This window comes from Falco rusticolus, chromosome 17, assembly GCF_015220075.1.
Source record: "Falco rusticolus isolate bFalRus1 chromosome 17, bFalRus1.pri, whole genome shotgun sequence".
Classification (NCBI taxonomy): domain Eukaryota; kingdom Metazoa; phylum Chordata; class Aves; order Falconiformes; family Falconidae; genus Falco; species Falco rusticolus.
In genome coordinates this window covers 4,333,916-4,354,560 of record NC_051203.1, presented here as the reverse complement: position 1 = coordinate 4,354,560, position 20,645 = coordinate 4,333,916, and the positions used below count along the sequence as shown (strand labels likewise).

Sequence of the window (20,645 nt, the reverse complement as noted above, 5' to 3'; positions counted from 1 at the left end):
AAGGACACAAAACCTCAATGAAAATACCTACTTGTTAGAAACGCTCTAGGCACAATTCTGCTTTTTCCACCTGGTTGCAACCCACATGGTCACACAAAAATCAGCTCATGCAATAAGCGGAACAGTCCCAACTTCTGTCCAGGTAAAGGTCAAGGGATTCAATATGATTTTATTATTTTTTTTTTTGTCTCCCATCAGGGCTCACCATTTCCAGGTATGGGCAAAGTGATTCTTGCACTCGGGAATTGGCACTGTGGGACACACAACGAGGTGGCTCAGGACCTTCCTACCCGCGGCCATCTGGATGGGTTTTCAAGGGCAACTTGGAGAGGACTTGGAAGCATCAGCTCCCAGCTTTCTCAGCCACTACACCTAGATTTTTCTGTTGGCGTTATCGGCAAGGCAAAACAAAAGAAATGTACAAAATAAAATCAACCCAATGAATTAGTGATGATTACCTTTTGGTAAGTCTCTCAAACGGTTAGCAGGGATAGCTGCAAGGTAAGACATTGGTTTGTTAACGGTGTTAGTTTAGTCATTAAGCTTGGTGGCCAGAGGAGCACCTGGCAAATACAAAATTACACACACAGTTATAGATTTCAGAAGGATCCGATCCTGCCTGGGGACCAGAGTAGCTACATCCTTCCCCCCGAGACCTCCAGGCACGCTCTGCACACCTTTATTCATACTTGTAGTACACAGCAAAGGGGAAACATCAGCCTGCTAGAGAGTTAATTAGCTATTAGGGGAAAAGGAAGGGAAATAAATCAAATTATTAGGGATACGGGATCCATATTGCGTTCTGACTTTTGTTGGGCACTGTGGGCCTGTGCCAGCGGTGCTGGCAGGTTGGGGTGCTCCTGTGGAGCAGGATCTGGGGTGGCCAAGAGCAGGGATGGATAAATCGGTGCTTTGTGAGTAGATCTCGCAGTGTACTTAAATGGGTGTGGGGAATGGGCTTAGGTTTGGCACTCCCTCCATTGAAAAGGGGACCTGCCAGGCTAGGGGTGGTTTGCTCACCCCTGGGTTTCCAGTGTTGCTCAGCACCCTGACATTCAATTAAATTCACTTGCAGATTTAGGACTGTTCTCACAGAGCTTCAACGTTCACATTTGGATATTTTTAGCTGTATGTAATAACTATTTTTTTTTTCTTCTTCTCAAATGCAAGTTTTCTTCAACTGAAATTCAATGCCATTGTCTGAGCCCGAGATTAGGCAGCACGTCCTTGCCGAGTCCTGCAGCAACGGAACAAATGCTCTGCCAGCGTTTCCCTGAGCATCTCTGCTTCAGAGGACAAACCTGTGATCACAGATCCCCCTTTCAGTCTGACCTTGAAGTCAGTCTCTTGTATTAAAAATAAAGCACTCAGCTCTGTGTCAGTACAGCTTTACCCAGTACGGTGAGGTACGCCTTAGCTGAGTCCTTGTCCAGCTCTGTGCTAGCTACGCAGGTGTAATCCCCTTGGTCCTTTTCAGCCACGCCATAGATTGTCAGACCATCATCTTCTTTCTTCATCCTTAAAGGGATAAAAATGATAATCATACCACTGTGCCTAAGCACATGAGGCAGCAGGGTTGAGGTCTAAGTGTTCTCTGATAAAATACATAGAAAAGCCCAAACACAACAGGAATATGTCCCTGGTCTGGAGATTTTATCAGCTAAGGATGTGTTGAGCTATTCTGGGAAACCTCATTTCCGAAGGAATCGGCAAATGTACTGTGGTATCTATGTGGAATAATCACTCTTTTAGGAAAACAGCCTGACCTCTGCCTGGCTCGTGTCCTGTGATCAGATCTCGCTTCATGAGAAGGGGGTTGGCTGGGGAAAGGAAATTACAACCATACCACTCACAGCAGAGAAACATTAATTTCAAAGTAGCTTGTTAATAACCGACCCATTTTATCAAGATGCCCTAAAATACCTGTAAATAAAACCTCCAGTCAGAGTCTTGATTTACCCATCAGTCAATTTTAATTGCTAGGTGGTGTCTGTTGGAAGGAGTTAGTAACATGAAAAGCATCAAGTACAGCAACTATTGCCTAGATGGGAACTCCATGTTTATCTGTCTTATCCCTCCTGCCTCCTGAAATGTTCTGTAAGAATTCCAGCAATCCTGGGAGAGAAGAGCCATGGAACTGTTAACCACAGACCTGTTCCCGATGTAGAGGGGTGCATCATCTTTCAGCCAGGTGACCGTGAGTTTCAGCGTAGGGTCGTGCTTTATACGGCAGTGGAGGCGAGGCATGGAGCCCCTCTTCACCACTTGGTCTTCTGGTCCTCTCACGATCCTGGTTGGATCTGCACCGAGTCAGAAACAAAGCGTGAGGCACCAAACTTCTGAGTCTCAGCTCAGGAACGCGAGGAAGAGCGGTGTTAGGTAGAAGGGACATGCATCCACATCAAGTGCTTGGCCAGCCTGCGATACAAATGCTTGCAAATAAATTAATTTAACAAGCCATTAATTTATGCTGACTCTCTAAAAAACACGCAGCTTTCCGAGTCAGCAATCAGTTTTTCTGAAGAGGGAAAGCCCCGGTGGAAATTTGATTCAGAAAATGTTTTGTTGCCATCAGTTAACCCTGAGGAACATTTTGTATTTCTTTTTGCATTGCTTACGGCGTGTCACAGCTTAGTATCCACACCAAGCCCTTCGGCAGCATCAGTACATCCACAGCCTTGGTTTTTCCCCAACATTAAAAGGGAATCTCGACCATTTTCTGGATTCCAGCTCCAAATTACTTAGTGCCTGTCCAGCTGACAGACTGCAGAAGTGCACAGCCAACCCTCCCTTAACCTAAATTATTATTTCTGCTGCAAATTTCAGAAGATCCAAGAGACTGTTCTGACCTGGAACCCTTCATGCCCTACCTTTGACCTCAAGGCGAACCTGGGCCTCTGCTTTACCCAGGATGTTGGTAGCGACGCACGTGTAGATGCCCTGGTCCTCCTTCCGAGCCATGTTCATCTCCAAGCTCCCGTTCTCGTGCGCCTTGTAGTTTCCTCCATCCAGCGTGTTCCCCTGGCCGTTCTTAAACCTCACAACACCACAAAGTGCTATTGTAAGGGAAGAAAGAGCAGGAAACCTCCCCTTCCCACCCCTACGGGCTGGCAGGGGATGTGCCGCAGCTCTTACCATCGCAGGGTGGGGATCGGTGACCCAAAGAAGGGGCAGTCGAGTCGGGTCCTGTTGTTTTGAATCACCCTTATGAGCTGATTGCGGGGGGCCAGGATCCGAGGAGGCACATCTGCAAAGGGCAAAAATCACAGCCACGGAGAAAGAAAAGAAACCAGCGTCCAGTTTCCACCACTCTTCCCAGTCTCTTCATCCACCCTCCCTTTTCCTTTGTTCACCCTTCCCCATTGGCACCAGCAAGATTCAGTAGAGCTTCTCTGCTCCCTCTTGTCTCTCCTTCCCTTTCTAGCGTCGCTACATGGATCAGCCTACATAGCATCAACTATGCTTAGCCTCCCCCGGCTTTGCAAGTCCATGGCAATGGACTTCTGCTCCAAAGCCCAGTTGCAGAGGTCACGTACCCTCAAGCACGAGCCTCAGAGTAGCTCCCAACAAAGGCAAGCAAAAAGAAAACTTCTGCAGGGAAAACTTGAGTATAGGGTGTTCCTCATCCCAAAGTACTTACCCAGGACGCTGACAAAGGCGTTGGCGAGAAGGTAGCCGTGCTCGTTGGACGCGTTGCATTGGTACACGGCACTGCTGCCGATCTGGGTGTCTCGGAATACAATAGTGTCTCCAGCCACCTCTCGGCTTGGATTGGGGGGAGAAGCTTCAAAACAGAGAGCACTCTTCAAATTCCATTTTAACTTAAAATTCACGAGACAAGAAATACCATTCCGCATCTTTCCATCTCCGCCCAGATAAAACTAGACTATGTGACCTCCCCAGCCTAAATTTTAACTTAAAATTCATAAGACAAGAAATATCATTCCATGTCTTTCTATCTCCGCCCAGATAAAACTAGACTATGTGACCTCCCCAGCCTACAAAGAACCTACAAAGGTTCAACTGGCCTCATCTCAGTCAAGCAGGTGGTGTGAGTGCTGTGGTGCTGGAGCCCACGCACACTGCTCGGCGAGGTGCCTGGCATCCCGACAGCAGCTCCGGCTCTCAGGGGCAGCCACCAGCACCTCGGCAGGGATTTGGTTGTAAAGGAGGCACATACTCTCCCTTGCTCACCTTCTATGGGTTCGCCGTTCACCAGCCACTGGATTGCAGGCTTGGGGTTCCCATTGGCTCGGCACACCAGCCTGCCGTCCTCGCCAGGGGCCAGGATGAGGTTCTGGGGTTCGTCCAGCCAGTATGGAGCAGCTTTAAAACACACCAACACCCCAGTTATAAACGTGACGGTACCACCTCCTCCCAAATCCCCTTCCCACTGCTCCCTGCTGAGCTAAATGAAAACACCACCCCTTCCAGTGGGCTTCCCTGGGTGCTATGGGGGTGGGGAGCCCTCTCCCCCCCTTCTTTGGCCACACAAACCCACAACTTTTATATCGGTTAGTAACTCCGCTGAGTTACACCAGCTGAGATCACATCTCACACTGCTTTGAGGTCAGTTTGGATGAGAAGCGGGTACGGCTGGATACAGCCCCCGCTGCCCCTTTCAACAGAGCAGAGCATCCCCTCCCATGCACATCCCCTCACAGCTGCTGGTTGCGAAGGGAAAAAAAGATGGCAAGGTAAAGATGACGTACCCTTCACTCTCACCGAGATCGTGTGGCGGATGCTGCCCATCTTGTTTGATGCCAAGCAGAAATATTCCCCAGAGTCTTCCTCGGAGACGTTGGAGATACGAAGAGCCTTGTTAAAGTTTTCCAGCTTGGTTTTGCCTGCAGGGAGCTCTCCTCCTTTCTTGTACCACATGATGTCTGGTGCTGGTCTAAGGAGAGGGAAGGAGATAAATCCTTTTGCAAACCAAGAAAATCACTTCTAAGATGATAATCCCACACTTGGAACCACCTACTCACACCCAGGGACTGAGCCAGCTGCTGGGCCACCTTTCTTCCTACCATAGCCCCTGAAACCCAGGACCCTGAGCATCACCAGCTGATCAGCAGCAGGGTCGACCTCATGCACTGTGCGTGGGGATGCAGGGCGCCGCTCTGGCAGCATGTGCAGGCAGCACCAGGCAGCGCTGCCAAAGCCTCACCCTGAGCCCAGGACACTTCTGCAGCACATGGACCACAAAAGTCCTCACCCGCAGTTTATACAGCGTGGTGAGCAGCACCCAGGAGACTTGCCAATAGCTATAAGCACAAAGCAGTGGGAAATCATCCTTGGACAGCAAATATCCAGACACCTGCTCGCTGGGCAGTGCTGCAAAACTCAGCTTTCCTGTTTGCTCCATGCTTTTACGCTTCAAGTAGGTTATGAGAGTATTGTTAATAGCGGTTAAAAGGAAGGGAACGATCCCTTTTCCTAGCCAGAGGTATTGCCACTGGTGATTGAGTATCTTGGTCCCAGGCCCTGGCGCTGGGGACCACCCTCTCCCCATCTCCGCCAGCCGCCGGGAAGCGGCACGGGAAGCGGTACGGGAATCAGTACGTACACTCCTGATGCAATGCACTCCAGCAAGAGGTCCACCCCTCTGAGCACCATCTGACTGCTTGAGGTCCCGTAGGGATACATGAAGCTGGGAGTTGTTTCCATAATCCCTCGGGCTGAAATCAGCAGGAGAGGGAGAAAAAAAAAAAAAAGAAAGAAAGAAAGAAAGAAAAAAAAGAAACAAAACAGCATTTTTAAACTCTCCTTTGCCGCAGCAACAGGAAGGGCACATACAGGGGCCAGAAATACACGGTGTTTTCAGGGGGAAGCTGTCAAGTTCCCAGCCAAGCCTGGGATGCTGAACTCACACCCAGAAATATACCTGGAAAGCAGAGTAGGGCCCAAGGTAATTTTTTAAAGTGGAAAAAAAAAAAGGGGGAGAGAGAGGATGCTTGGCAGGCAGGGAAGTAAAGAAGCAGCAGAGGATGGAAGAGGGAGCTCAGCCACAGGGATGGTGCATCAGGAGAGTCTCCACAGCATCAGCTCCAGCCGGGCAGTGCCTTTCCTGCTCACCCCTGCCTCTAGCACAAAGAAATGGGCTGAAATCAGGTGAGACTTGGAAATACTGATGGACACAACATGCAATGAAGGATGAAAGGAACAAATGGGTGCAGGAAAGGTTTACTCAGACAACTGAGCTGCTTTGCCACAGAGATCTCCGAAATACGGAGCATCCCGGCGCTGTCTCGGCCCTAGCAGCACCAAGGAGGTTTCCCACCCTTACTAGGAGCTGTGGGGCCTGGAAGGACAGTGCCCTTTGGGAAGGAACAACTTAACGAGCAAAATGACCAATTTCAGGACTGGACAGGAAAGTTTAACAGGAAAAAAACAGGGGAAGACACGAGACAACTCTCTACAGATACACACAGCAAAGGTCTCTCTGTAGGGGGAAAAAAGTTAACTATTAATGGAATAAATTCCACTAATAAGTGGAATTATTAAACTAGATCTAGATCAGTGAGGACAAAACAGGATGAGATGGGCTTGAAAGCAGCAGTAGCAGAGACAGAGGTTATGAGATTAGGAAAGGGGGCAGAATGGCCAGGGTGGACACAGGGTCACCACAAATATCCACAAGGGGAGCCCACCCCAGTGCAGGAGCAGGATCTTGGGGTGCACACTTGACTCTCCTGCAGCCCCGAAAACCCCATTCGCTAGGAGAGTGGGAGGCAGCCAGGCATGCCCAGCACCACGAGGCTTTTGGGGATGCTGGTGTCTATTTGGGAAGCCTCCAGCTGAGCTCTGGTAGGGGCAAAGGGCTGGGAAGAAGGAGGGGAGAGAGGGCAGTGGCTGTTCATGGAGTTCCCATCAGCCTGCCGTAGGGAAAGCCTGGGACCAGGCTCACAAGGGGAAAAAAATCCCAACCTCAGGAGTTACACCGTGCCTTTGAAACAGCTCCGCATCTGCAGGAGCACGGCCACACACACGCAGCCCTCCGCCCCCACACCCCCGCCGGTGACCGGTCCACATGCGCTCATCAGCAAGTTAGTCAATTATTTGATTAATGGATTACCAGGGCAGGCAAATCTTGACTTTATCCTGGAGGGCCAGGTCTCCGGGCAGGCAGACGCTGCTGTTTGCTTGCCTGCTTCTGGAGAGGATCTCGTTCCCAGTTAAAACCATCCAGCCCATGCTGGGGGCTCTGCGGGGGGTGGCAGAGCCAGCGGCTGGGCTTAAATTTATCGTATTTCTCTGTATTTATCAACAGCACCCATACCTCCAGCCAGACTCTTAAACTTCTGTTTTCTCATGGGATTAGGAGAATGGGATATTGTTTTATAAACCAATATTGGCTTTTCTTAGCCAACAGCCCGCAGCCTGTTTGAACAGGCTGTACCTTTCACTCCCACAATGAACCCGTTTGCTCGGGAACCCGGGGCACAACTAGAAGAGATAAGCAGCAGCGCAAGCCAAATTTTACGAGCCGTATATTAATGATGAAAATTAAAAATAAGGGAGATAAATTAGTATCCTATCCACTTGTTTAATAAACCTAACAACAACACAGCAACGCTGATAAGCTTTTAGTACAGCACTACTAATAAATATTTTGCTGTTTATAATAGGGAGCAGCCAGAAATTCTCTCAGGAAGGGGTACTGCTCCAGCTCTGAACTTGCAGCAGCTACAGCTGGAAGCTGTCAGAGGAATAGCAACGTCTCGCTCATCTGTTTGGATGGAACAGAACTGGAAAAATAAATCCCATGGCTATTTATTTTGGCTCAAAAATAGACTCTGCTTCCAATAGATGGCTGCTGTTATCCCCACCTCTGTGAAAGTGGACCCATTCAGCTGTGAACAAGGTATCCCAGAAACGGCCACTTCTCAGCCCGGAGCAGCCGACTTCCCCCTCCCCACAGTCCTCACCTGACGGCATTCAAAAATCATACATCAGCTCGCATTTCTACTGAAAGGCGATAATAGGAATATGCACATCCAGACACATCCCATGTGTTCGCCTCCTGCACAGCTAGCCAGCTTTAATACATGCCACAGATTTGCCAAAAAAAAAAAAAAAAAGAAAAGAAAAAAAAAGAACAAAACAGACTTTCATTTCCATTTTAAAAAAATGGTGAGAAACTTCTGCTAATAAAATATTAAATTAATCCTTTTAGATCACTTCCCCTTCGCAATTGTGGACAGTTTGCCTAGGCAATTCCACTTTACAGCAAAGAAATCGCTGCACCCACTACGAGCCGTGGGGGGACAAGGGCTTGGTTGCATCCCCCATGATTAGCTTGGCCCTCAAGTGCAGGTTGAGACGAGCATCCCACAAGGTCCCACATCCCTGGGATAGGCTTGGGGACATCCATCGCAGACTGGCAGGGAAGGGGACCCGCCACATCCTGCTGCTCTGCCCTACGCCACCAGCCTGTCCCATCAAGCTCCCCTGCAAGCTAGCTCTGGAGCTGAGCCCGTACCGTAGGGACCAGCACCCCAAGGTAGAGGGTCTGAGAGCCCCAAGTCTCCCAGACACCTACAATACTTGGGAGACTGATGTCCCTCTTCCCTGCTCTCCACTTTGCTTTGCAAGAGCCAACTCCTCACTTTGCTGCAGCTAGTTCCAGCAGCCCGTTCGGCCAGACAGGCCATTCCAGCAAGAAACATGGGGTTAGCAAAAAGAAAAAGCGGCGCAGATAAGGTTTTTTTCACCAGTTCACTAACTATTTGAAGTTGCTGGGTTGGAGCTCAGATTTGCACAGGGGCGTGAGCGGGTGACTTGAATTCACTGGACCCATAAAGCATTCCAGGGGACATTAAGTGCAAATAGCCCATATATGCAAATAGCTGGCAGTTTCTCCTGTGCACCTATGAATAGAAATCTGGAGACATCTATGAGACTGTGCAGATAAAATGTCCTTTTCCTAACCGAATGACTATTAACCATCCCTTTTTCTTGAACAAAGACATGCAGTGGGAGATCAAGAAGCCCAAGGCCACCACAGTGGCTTTCCCTCCTGAGCTGTCGAGGGCTGCACGCACAGAAGTGGTGCCCAGCCAGAGTGCAGGCATCCTCTTTGAAATGCAAACAGCCTTTACAGTGCTGAGGTGCAAGCTGTATTACAGAAGAGCTCACACGGGATTTTTCTTTGGTCCCTGGCCCAAAGAAGCATCTCTTCTCGCTCACCTCTCATTGAGGCATGGTACAGCGTACGCAGTTCCCACTGAAGCTCATTTAGCTGGCAATCCCTTTTCACAGCCATTTCTGTAATTATTTTCAGGGTATGCCCAGCCCGTTTGCTGCCACCAGCACTACCTGGGAGGCTGGTTCCTCTGCTGAGCCTGCCCCAGCATCCTCAGAAACCTCCTACTCCTGGGATGCCAACACCCCGGTTCCCTCAGCGGGGCAGGGATGCTCAGGCTGCCTGCCGGCACGAGAGGGCTCTCACCAGGGACACTGAACCCAGTGCCCTCGCCTGGCACATCCTCCTCGTCTCACATGCCAACTCTTTCTGCTCTCAGCTGGCAAAACCACTCCTTGTCCCCAAAAGTCCCCGTGGAAGAAGAAAACGCACCCTGGGTTGTGCAAGGCACAGAGCAAGCTGTGGCTCGGGGTGGGAAGCCAAGCAGGATTGCGTGGCCGCACACCACCAGGGACCAGCGTGGGGTATCGCCAGGGCTGCCCCCACCCCGCTGCCACACAACCCCATCCCTGTAAGCAGCAAGAGGGGCAGAAAGCAAATCCTGCCCATGATAGAGCCCGGCCTTGGGGCAACGGGACTCCGTGGTGGTCTTTGGCGAGGCGCTCGCATCCCTGGCAGTGCCTGCGCTCTCGGCATCGCCCGCAAACAGCCCCATCACCCCGCTCCCTTACAAACCCCTGCTGCTGCCCAACTCTGTCCGCATTATCCCATCATATCCGTGACACTTCCAATCCATTCTCAGGGCAACGATGGTGCCCCGGGGAGACGCCCGGTTTTGTGTCTGAAGCATAATTTATGAGTTTGGGATGGGCTTCTCCCAGCAAACACAGGCTGCGGAGGTAATCTCCCTGCCCAGACAAAGGGCAAGAGCCTTGTGAAAGCATCCCAACACATGTACAACCTCACCACAAAGAAACAAAGCACCCAGCTCTCAAGAAAACTAAATACTCCTCTCCCCTCCCCCCCCCCCCCCTTTTTCTCTTTTTTTTTTTCTTTTTTTTGGTTTGGTTTGGGTTTTTTGTGGGTTTTTTTTTGTTTGTTTGTTTTGTTTTTTTCTCCCAGGCACTGCCTGTCTTTAGCCGCAGCTACAATAGATGCTTTTGCTGAAGACAGAGAGAGGAGGGATGGTGGGTCTTATCTTTAAATCATGAGCCATTTTGCTGAGGACAAGCCACCTCTACAGCGAGGGAGCAAGCTGGAGCTCGCTCGGCCACGCAGGCTTCTTCAGGTGGGCCAGATCCTGTTCATCCAAATGCCTCTCCAGCTGGGCTCTGTGCTAATTACCCTAAAACTCAATAATTTGTAAATCACGAAAACGTGGAGGGGATTTTGTCGCTCTTTGGCTCACTTTGTCCCACCCGTTTTTGCAAAGTTGGGAGCACGACCCACGGCGGGGGAGAGGGGCACACAGAGGGGTGCGTGGGCAGCCGGTGCTGCCAGCGCGGCGGCTCGCTGCCCGGTTAGCACGGGAGATCAGTCAGGTTAGGCAGAAGGGGGTTAAATCATGAAGGTCTCCAGAAGCCAGCGTTGACTCACCACTGTACATGTCAGTGTGATTTCGTAAAGACGTTTCGTTATGGGGTTTCTCTGCAATAAACAAAAGACGGTGAGCATATCGAGTGCCACAAAGCGTGCGGGGGCTGGGGGGGACAGGCGGGGCGGGGGGGAAGGAGAACAGAAAACAAAATAACTTCCCAAAACACAAGAGCAATGCGGACAAGGCAACAAAAGCACTCTGAGCACAGCTGCCTTCCAGGACAAACAACACAGCAATAAAGGAGGAATAAAGGAAGAGAGGACTGTTTTCCTCCTACAAGATGGGAAGATAATTAAACGTATGACAACTGTATCACAAACATTTCCTTAAAGTGTTTTTCTTTTTGGTGTAAAGACATTTATAGCTTTGGAGAAAAAAAAATCAGTTCAAATTGGAGAAGAAAATGGTTTTTTCTCTCAGTTTAACTATGAAAGAAACATATTCCAGCTACTTTTTCTCAGCATAAAGCACGGGCTGGACACAGCTAAGCAGCAGCATAATGATGCAGAAAGGCATGGTGAAGATGAACAAATAATAATAAAAAAACCCATAACAATAATTAGGCTCCGAAAGCATAATCTGCTGTAAAATCCCTTTTAATTACAAGGTAATTAAAGTAGATTGCATTACATGCAAAATAGCACCTCTTCAATGGCATGCTGCTCTTGTTTATCGACAAGCACCACCAGCCATCACCTATATTTGAAGGAGGAAGCTAATTGCCACCCGTACTCTGCAAGGAGCCAGGGGATGCACCCTCCTGGCCCGCGGCTACCGGAGGATCTGCCCTCCCCAGCTCACGCCATTACCTGAAACACCTATTCGGGGTCTGAGAACACCCTGGCTTCCACCAGCACGCGGCACAGCCGCGTTACAGCATCATCTGCCCAACAGGAGAGGCGAGAGGCTCTGCTGGCTACCAGGGAGTTGTTGCCCTGAGCCTTCAGCCATCAGCCACACCCCGTGTCTCTGTGCAAGGGGGTTGAGATGCCCAAGAGCTACTACCTGAACCTGGATACCCCAGAGAAACTCTCTGCAGGGAGAGGCAGGGGCGCATCGCTGCCTCAAGCCTTTGCATTTGTCTCTCCTCACATCCAAGGCAATCCCATGCCAAGAGTTTTCAGCAGCTGGTGAATTTTTTAAGGGCAGTCAATGCTCATGGCTTAAGGCTGAGACAACCGAACAGCTTGAGACAAATACAAGCTCATCTCCTCTGAACACTGTAGATATAAAGAATTTTTTTATATCATAACAGATGAGAAATTAGAGCCTCGGTTCTTTAAATTAGTAGGGCTTCTGGGGGGTTCATGGGGTGGCGTTTGCATCTGGTAATACAGCAGGTGTTTTCGAAGGAAGACTTAAAGAGAAGGTCCAGTAAAATTGGAAGCCAATTCTATATAGCCTGGGAGCAAAATGCTGTGGTGGATCTGAGAGTAGCAGGAAGGGGAGCTTGTCTCTGTCTGCACAGAAATCTTCCAGGATTTCTTCCACATTTTTTTTCCCTAGAGCTTGATGTCAGGCTGGAGCCTTTGGAGGCTCAAATGACCACAGATCTTTGTTTGCCAGAATTTCTTCAGCTCACACTAATTTTGGATTTAGTCCTTCCCTAACAGGTGAACTCCTTTTTTGGCATTGTTTGGCCAGCTCTGTGAACAAACAATATGCAGAATGAATTACCTACACACATTCTTCACCATTAGCAAAGAGCCTCTTTATAATATTTGTATTGCTGATTCTCCACTCACGCTTTGCACAGAGGAGAAGCTGTTACAATAAAAGTGCAAAACACTCCAGTCCCTGTCTGCTTCTCACATCACTTTCAGGTCGCTTTCATAGCGTTACTTCTAATTTAAGCTGCTGTGAGATCAAATTAAGCTCCTAACGCTGGGATTCAGGAGCACATCATGCCTGCTTTGCACCAGAGCCGGCTCCCCAAAACACAGCCCTCCACCCGCCAGCACACACTACCCCTTCCCCACAGTTGGACCTTACTGGGAACGGGAGATGGCTCCTGTCTGATGACTGGGGCCCATTGATGCTGTTTCTGTGTTGACTGCTGACTGTGCAGGTGCTCTGCACACACATCCCCCCAAAAAAGACCCCGTGCTGTGCAGGACCTGCATCAACTCAAGAGCCTTGTGTCCTGCAGCATCTTCTCAGCTCCCCTCTGCCAGCAGCCCTGCCAGCCAGCTGGCATGAAATGCATCAGCATCAGGAACTCACCTTCCTTCAAGCAGTCTCGTTTCTGGAGAAGAGACTGCTGGAGGCTGGACCTGCCCGTGGAAAGGCTCATCACGTGCCTGGAGAGAGCCAGACACGTGCTCCTCCTATCCCCCAAGATGATGCTCTGCATGGTGAAGCTGAGATCCTGGCCATCCTGAGCGTGTCCCACATGTACACACTCAGACCCCAAAGGCTCAAAGCCCTCGTGTCAGCACGTCCCAGAGCAAAGGAGTCAACAGCAGCTCCTGGTCGGTAGGTAAACCCTGAGCTGTGCCAGGCTGACACACACTCAGCCCCCCTGTGCAGCACCAGCACAGAAACCTGAGTCTGGAGCAAACCAAGGCTATCTCCAGCTTTTCAAACTAGGGAAAGATCATTTGATATTATACATTTCCCTAAAGATAAGGGGAATGCCCCATCTGTGCTGTGTTTCCCACAGATAAACAGCTTCACAGTTTATCCCAGACACACGGACTTGGCCATACCTGCACCAAGCTACCTCTGCAACCCTCAGCCCATGAAGCTGCAAAGCTCCAAGATGCTGGAGGGAAATCAGCAGCCCTCCCTGCCAGGATAGCCATCCAAGGACCATCATCCCTTATCCAAACTGGTTCTGGTACTATCCTAAACAAAATAAAGGGAGCCACTCTTCTCCCTGGTAGGTCTCAGTGCTGCCAAGGACAGAAAAAAGGCATCTGGAAGGAAAACCCTGCCTGGAGAGGCTAGGGGAGACCCATCCTGAGTGATCACCGTGACACTTACTGGTTTTCACCTTGAGGGTGTAGGGGTTTTTCTGCTGGATGGTGTGGGTGAAGTGGAAGCGCGCGTTGCAGCTGTAGTCGGTCTGGGCATCCTGCAGCATGACATTTGAGAAGTACAGGTCACCGTTCTGGCCCTGGGAGACGCGCTTGTCCTGGTGGATGGGCTCCATGGCTGCAGGGGAGAACAGGCATTCCCAGCAAGTCAGACACTCCCGTGGTGGCTGCATGAAGGAGAAAAGCCAACCCCGGCCCCAAGCCACGTGTGGCTGCCTCCAAGCTCTGAACTAGCAGTAGCGACCCTAAACAGGCTGCAGGGGATGGAAATAGTGCCGTCAGGGGCCAAGGTGGGAAGGGGGGTCCCCCGACTCACCGCTGCTCATCCAGAAGATGACGGGAGAAGGCAGCCCAGGTGGCGGGTTGCACTGCAGGCTGAGCGGAGCCCCTTCATCCACCTCTATCACATCCACCTTCTCCTTGGGCCACAGGGGAGACTCTGCCATAAGAAGCAAAGGCACCGCGTGAGGCAGGGAGGGCAGTAAATTTGCAGAACTCTTCCCGCTGGACCTGGCCTGGTTTCAATGGAGCAGCCTCAACGCAAACTGCATTTCTACATGTGCAAGACGCCCTTAAATCTACACCAAGAATTTCCCTGTTAGCTGCAGCCATAACCCCCATGCCTTCATCTCAGTCCTGTGGCTGGATACATCCAGACACAGGTAACAGGTGAAGCAGGTGGAGATGTCTGAGCACTGGATAGTCTCCACGCCTCTTCTACAAGATCCCATATGGTGCAAACAGTCCCTGCTCCCTCAGGGGCTGCTGGCTGCTTGCTCCGTGCTGCTGCTGTTACTCACTGGAAACCTGGAGGTGGATTTTGCTGGAGAGAGCAGTGCCATAGTCGTTCCGAGCAAAGCACTGGTACTCGCCCTCGTAGTCCTCCGGCCGTCCTCCGCTGTGGAAGTCAATGACTAGCGTCCCCGACCGCCGCCGCATGGAAACCTTGGGGTCCTTCGCCACGTTGAAGAACTTCCCGTTCCGCGTCCAGGAAAAACTGCAAGCACGGGGGAGAGGTTGGGTTTGTAACCATGGACCATCTTTACCCGACGAGCTCCTTACCTGTGCTGTGCAAGCCACCGGCTGGGTTAGCTGACGGTGGAGGTGGCACAGCTCGACCGGAGGGAAGCTCCTCCAGAGCCAGCTTCAACGAACATCAGCTTCAGCATGACAAGGGCTGCAGAGGCACTTACGTGGGGACGGGGTTCCCTTTGGCTTCACATTCAATGTAGATGTTATCCCTCGGGTCGACGATGTAGTCCTTCACGGACTGTTTGGTGATCGTGGGGGGCTGAGGCACTGCAAAGCAAACCAGGAGTCATGAGGAGGGTTGTGCAGAGAGGGTGAATCCCCTCCCGGCCGTCCTGCAGCAGATCCTGGTGGGATTTCAGCTTCTTCCCCAGGCTGGATGCGCAACTCATGCTTTAAAGCCCTTCAACACCTGAGGAAATTACCATGAGCTTTTGGGGGGCTGTGCTGCTCATCACCCCTCGGACCAGCAGCTGGGTAGCAGGAAAGCCCCTGTTTCCACTTGGGCTCGTTAAGAAATTTCACAGTCACATCTTCCTGCTACCACAGGTTGTTTGAATTGGACCAAAAAGCATTTTGGCAGTGCACTGTAAAGAGAGGGGCTGCAGCTGGGACCAGAAGCCAGAGAGCAGGGCACTTACAGGTGCTCCCTGTGCAAGAAAGAGGCTCAAAACCTCCCAGATTTACCCCAAAGGAGCGTAGCACTTGTGTTTAGAAGGGCGGAGCTTGTGAAAAGGGGCACAGGAGCCCAGCAGCCAGCGTAGGACCCGGCTCTAGTCCTGAACTTGGAATTGAAGGGCTCGGTCCCACGGCTGTCCTGGGACAAAACTGCTCAGGTCTGAGGCTGTTTGCTCTCCCCCCACGAGCCAGCGATGCTGCGAACGTGTCGGTATGTGGAGCTGAGCTTGGCACATGTGCTTGTGCCAGGCAGAGGAGCCCGCTCTCCTCCAAGGTGCGGCGTTGGCAGTAGCAGCCCCCCACAGGAACATTTGTATTGCAAAGACAGGCTGGTGCCCACTCTGGGGAGACGGCAGAGCCCAAGCGCTCCTCCCAAGCTGCTCCAGCACCTCCTGCACCTCTCCCAGCCGTGCCTGGCTGCACAGAAGCAGCTTGTCCCCAGCCTGGCCAGCCCGGCCACAGGAGCGAGCGATGTCCCCATGCACACCCTGTGCCAAGTGACAGCCACCACCGGCCCCTGCTGGGTACAGACCCCTCCAGCCTTGTTTCGGCCATGCAGGAGATGGACACATATGCACAAAGAGCGAGGGGAACACTTACATTCACTCTGAATGTTTGCTGTTATTCCCAAAGTGCAAGCATAATGAAAAAGAAGAAAACAGGTTAATTGAAGAACAAACCTATATACATCACGTACACAATCAGAAACATGTATGGCTATTGCAGGGCTTGCAGATACTACACGCAAATCATTGTATGATTCAAGCATGTTCTAATCAACCTCCTTATTGTCCACGTGGGAGAAGCTGCTGCTGAACGGTCCTGTTAGCTGTCAGCTGCCTGTGCATCAGGGGTTTGGGGGCCAAAAGAGGACACAGGCATACTCACACCACTTGCCCACGGGCACTGGTGGTCCTGCAGTCCAGGACTCATAGGGGTTAGCAGTGTTCCCCCCTTCCCCACGGCCAGGCTTACCCTGAGCCGCTCCCAGATTCATCCCCCTGGGTCAGAGGCTAATACGTGCCTGATAAAAAGCCAGCTAAGGGTTTAGGTGATGCTCAGACTCAGAGAAGGTGCCTGTAACATAGCGAGAGATACATATCCTGCCCCCAGGACAGGGGTAGGCAGGGTTTTATCCAAAGAAGAAAACTTGTTAGGGTTGGGGCAGGGCCCACACACCGGCAGTGGGTGAAGGCGCTGATTTCCATGGAGCAGGGAGGACTTTCACAACTAGTGGCATGTTGGGGATAGAGCTCGTGCACTCAGAGCCTGCGATTTACACGTTTATCAGCCCCTGCACAAAGCTGGAGCAGCTGGGGCTCTTTACACACCACCTGGTCAAAGCTGCAAAAGGATGCTCTTAGTTATGATCCCAGTTTTTCACCAGTGCTGGAAGGGACGATGCTCTCCTGCGGCTCGGTGCTGTGCAACAGGGAGCAGGGAGAGGCTAGAGAAGCAGTGAGCTGCTGCAGGCTGCCTGGAGCATTTCTCCACCAGCTGTCAGCATTTCTCTTACTTTTCTAAGGTCACATTACACTTAAGTAGCAAAATTGCTCTTTTCCTGATGCAAAGCACAAGCAATGCAGTAGGCGGCTGTTTGCAGACCCATTCAGTTTTCCCCAGCTGTACTGGCCCCTACATCCATGCCGGCTGCCTGCATTTCTGGAATATTATAGATGTTAACAGAGTCAGGCCTGAAGGAATCACTGAGCTGTGTGCATCAGATAAAATTCCCATTGCTGGGAACAAGAGTGCCTTGTTGTGTTACAGTGCTGACTCCAGGGGAACAGATAATTTCATCCACTATCATCTGGAATGCAGCAGAGTCTGGGACCCCTGCCCTATGTTTTTCAAGTAACACAAATATTTGTTCCCCTCCACAAATCAGAGCTTTCCCACCCTTTCTCTTCAGTCATTTCCAAATTTCAGCCAAAAGCCACTGCCTCCAATTTTTCCTTCCCATTTTGCTGCCCTGTCAGGGATCAGCTGAGGTCCTGCAGCTATGGCCAGCATTCCCAGGACTCCACAGAGCAACAGCCCACAGGGCTGGAAATTTCTCTTATCAAGAGCAACCCTGGCACTTCAGCAGGGTTTTTAGACCCCAGCAGGGAGTTGTGCTTTTTCCACTAACACACTGCTCGCTGGAGGATTTCTGTGCGTTGCACTGTCGGCAGAGATTCCCTGCAGCGACAGGCTGATTGTTATTAACAGCCACTACAGGAGGAAGCTGGGACACAAAGAAATTATGAAACTGGTTTCCAGAACAGTGGCTGAGCAGCTCTCAGTACGACCCCCCCCTCTCAAGTGCATTCAAAAAGTCATGCATTTCCCACGTGCTAGCCTGAAGATGCCCATTCAGCAGAAACATCAGCCCATGTCCCCCTTCCTCCTCGCTTCATCTCCCTCAGCTCTTGCGTGCTTCTGAATAAAACATAACTCCTATCTCATAATTAACCAAAAACTCCTGACGGAGAGAGAAAATTCCCCTTGCTTGGCAGGACCTGCCTGGGTCTCCGCTGCCCTTGAGGACCTAGGCGTCCGCTCACGGCAGCATCTGCCAGGTAAGGCTAGCCACGAGCTCACATCCTCCACAAAAAGAGCATCCCAAAGCCTGCCTCTGCTCTGTAGGAACCCATCAGGTTCCTACGGGAACATCCCAGGAAGTCCTGGGATGCTTCACTTAAATCAACAGGCTGAAGACTGGCCACAGCTCAGCTGAGATGCTCTGTTCCATTTTGATGGGGGTTTCTAGTCCTCTGCTCAACTTTGAGATAGACTGACGAAATCAGAGAGCGATTTAGGTGACTTTCTGGAGAGCATGTGGTTTAAAAAGAACAACAGCCCCAAACAGACAAAGAAAACCTTAGGCTAGACCAGGAAAACCACCTGGGCTGCACACATCTTCGCTCCTCAACCATTTCAGCAGGAGATTCTAGAGGGGTAACCCACGACTTACAATCCAGAGGGACCTCAATGGTGCTGACGAGGTGATGAAGGCAGAGAGCGAATGCTATTCCTGCGCGGGTGAGGTGGTGTCTTTGCATGACCATTTTGGACGTCTGGGCAGCGTTAGGACCTCAGTCACGTCCCCCGAGGCGAGCAGACCAGCGGCACGTGCCGACAGATCCTCAGCTGCAAAACAAACACAAACCCAGCGGTCACCGAGCCCTTTACAACCCCGTTTCTGTCATCTTCCTTTTTGGCAACTGTGGAGAGAGACTCTTCCTGATCTAAAAATATTTGTGCGGAGGGACGGGGGTGTGAGTAGTGCCACAAATAGTTTCCAGGCTTTGGTGACCCAGGTACCAGCCTGTGGTCACAGTCCTCCCAACCCCTGGGTTGTTCTGCTGGCAGAAAATCAGCCTTATGGGATGATTTGTGCTGAGACCCTGGAGAGACCTATTGGATGGAAGGAAAAGGACCGTGCTCTCCCCTGGGACCGATGGAAAGTTACTGAAAGTAACTGAATACAAAAGCAGCGAACAGTCTCCATAGGATAAAATAAAAAGGATTATTTGCTGTTAATAAAACAGCTATTCCATTTTATGCACAAAAAATACCTAACAAACAACAACAACAGTTGCATTTTAAGCACAAGAAATACCTAAAAAACATCCGCTCCCTCCCGCAGGGCACCGGGATGAGCTCTGCCTCCATGTGCAGCCTGGCAATAGCAGGGAGCCAGCTCTGGAGACCCTCTCGTGTGCCAAAAAGCCTGTCACCGAGCGGGCACAGCTCTAGAAGGAGTTGGGACACGGTGGGATCTTTCCCAATTGGTCTCTAAATGAGCCTGTTTCCAACTGGGCTCCAGCTGTTTCCCTCCCCAGCCAGTCCCTGGTGCCAGATGTGCAGCATGCTGCTGGGCTCCCAAAGGCACCCATCCAAACCACCTGGGGACCATCAGCTTATCGCTGGCATTTTCCATACACACGACCTTTGATTTTGCTGTTAATAAACCCACAGACTAAACGCAGATTTAAAAAAAAAAAAAAAAAAAAAAAAAAAGCAAAAAGGAGGATAAACGATCTCGTCTGGTCTATAAAAGCCCCCTTGGAAAGGCTGCTGTGGTGCAGAGGTGGCATCACGGCTGAGTTACAACTCTCTAATAGAGTTATAAAAAGGGCATCAGCCGTGCCGACAGCTCTCTTGGCTAAGAACAAAAATAACGCCAGGGCAGCAAACAGTGGAAAATCCCCAGCCTCGCTCCGTGCCGCTCCTCCCCGGCCCTCGCGCAGGCTTTCGCCCAGGTGGGATGTCGCCAGGCAGGGGGGCAGCACGGAGAGGCCATTTGGCAAGCCAGGACAGCCCGTTTTCATGAAATATAAATCACCGGCTGCAGCTTTGGATGCTGCTACCCCTTCAGCTGTTCCTGAGCCTGGGACGAAGCAAGTGTGGGAGGGAGAGGAGGGGGATGCAGCACGACAGACAAAACCCAGCGAGTGCGGGGCTGCCGGGGGGGCTCCGGGAACTGCAGGGAATGCTGCTGGAGCCGGCGAGGAGCAGATGTCGTGGAAAATAAAGAGCCCTGACACATGGCCCAGGAAGCTCTCCTGAACCCCAGACAAGCTCAAAGCCAGCGCAAAAGAACCTTTAAGGATACTTTTCCCTGTTACCCTTGTGGGGAACAAGATGTGCTTAATGGTTTCTCCATCCAGGTCCGATTCCTTGCTCTTGGGCTGAACCCTGAAGGAACTCACTGTCCCAGCGTGTCCCAGTTACACCAGATGACAGATTGTAGGTTGTGAAGGGGCTTGGAGGGGAGCGTTGCTTTGATCTTTTTTTTGCTCATTCTAAGGACTTTTCCAATCCAGCTGTTGCAATAAAAATAGTTGAAGGACAGAATAATTATAGGACTGGGCCAGTAATTAAAATCATGTCCAGGACTTCTGCAGTCCTGTGATCAGGTCATGCTGAACAAAGCTTTTCAAATTACTTCTTTAGCTTTCTGTCTGAGCGAAGACATCATTTTGATCTGTAGCCTTCATTTTTTAAAGCGGTTCATTTCTCCAGTTACAGCTTAAAATGAGTAATGGATCAGCTGGTTTTATGCCTTTCTGTTCCTGAGCACAAGTCTGAGTTAGGAACTGAATCAGCCAGTACTGCAACCTGAGGTGTAGCGAGGCGAAGATTTCTAGTTGTCCTTACTGTGCTCGCCTAC

At 50.9% G+C, this 20,645-nt stretch overlaps 1 protein-coding gene across 24 annotated transcripts in view; it reads right to left on the bottom strand.

The window, feature by feature from the left end:
- NFASC (neurofascin) overlaps nucleotides 1-20,645 on the bottom strand; it is a 97,141-nt gene that overhangs the window by 40,199 nt on the left and 36,297 nt on the right. For 8 of the 24 annotated variants that reach the window (XM_037410316.1, XM_037410323.1, XM_037410328.1 and 5 more), the window contains exons 2-17: nucleotides 18,444-18,619; nucleotides 16,088-16,105; nucleotides 14,974-15,079; nucleotides 14,581-14,777; nucleotides 14,097-14,219; nucleotides 13,728-13,898; nucleotides 10,742-10,792; nucleotides 5,567-5,678; nucleotides 4,713-4,897; nucleotides 4,195-4,326; nucleotides 3,641-3,784; nucleotides 3,136-3,247; nucleotides 2,871-3,037; nucleotides 2,153-2,300; nucleotides 1,394-1,518; nucleotides 459-494 (exon numbers count right to left, since the gene is read on the bottom strand). In XM_037410316.1, coding sequence (XP_037266213.1) covers nucleotides 459-494; nucleotides 1,394-1,518; nucleotides 2,153-2,300; nucleotides 2,871-3,037; nucleotides 3,136-3,247; nucleotides 3,641-3,784; nucleotides 4,195-4,326; nucleotides 4,713-4,897; nucleotides 5,567-5,678; nucleotides 10,742-10,792; nucleotides 13,728-13,898; nucleotides 14,097-14,219; nucleotides 14,581-14,777; nucleotides 14,974-15,079; nucleotides 16,088-16,105; nucleotides 18,444-18,537 — 1,921 coding nt within the window. In that variant the 5' untranslated portion in view covers nucleotides 18,538-18,619. Of the gene's footprint in view, nucleotides 1-458; nucleotides 495-1,393; nucleotides 1,519-2,152; nucleotides 2,301-2,870; nucleotides 3,038-3,135; nucleotides 3,248-3,640; nucleotides 3,785-4,194; nucleotides 4,327-4,712; nucleotides 4,898-5,566; nucleotides 5,679-7,075; nucleotides 7,390-10,741; nucleotides 10,793-13,727; nucleotides 13,899-14,096; nucleotides 14,220-14,580; nucleotides 14,778-14,973; nucleotides 15,080-16,087; nucleotides 16,106-18,443; nucleotides 18,620-20,645 lie in introns of those variants that run through there. The other 16 variants (XM_037410321.1, XM_037410340.1, XM_037410326.1 and 13 more) reach the window with 6 other exon arrangements.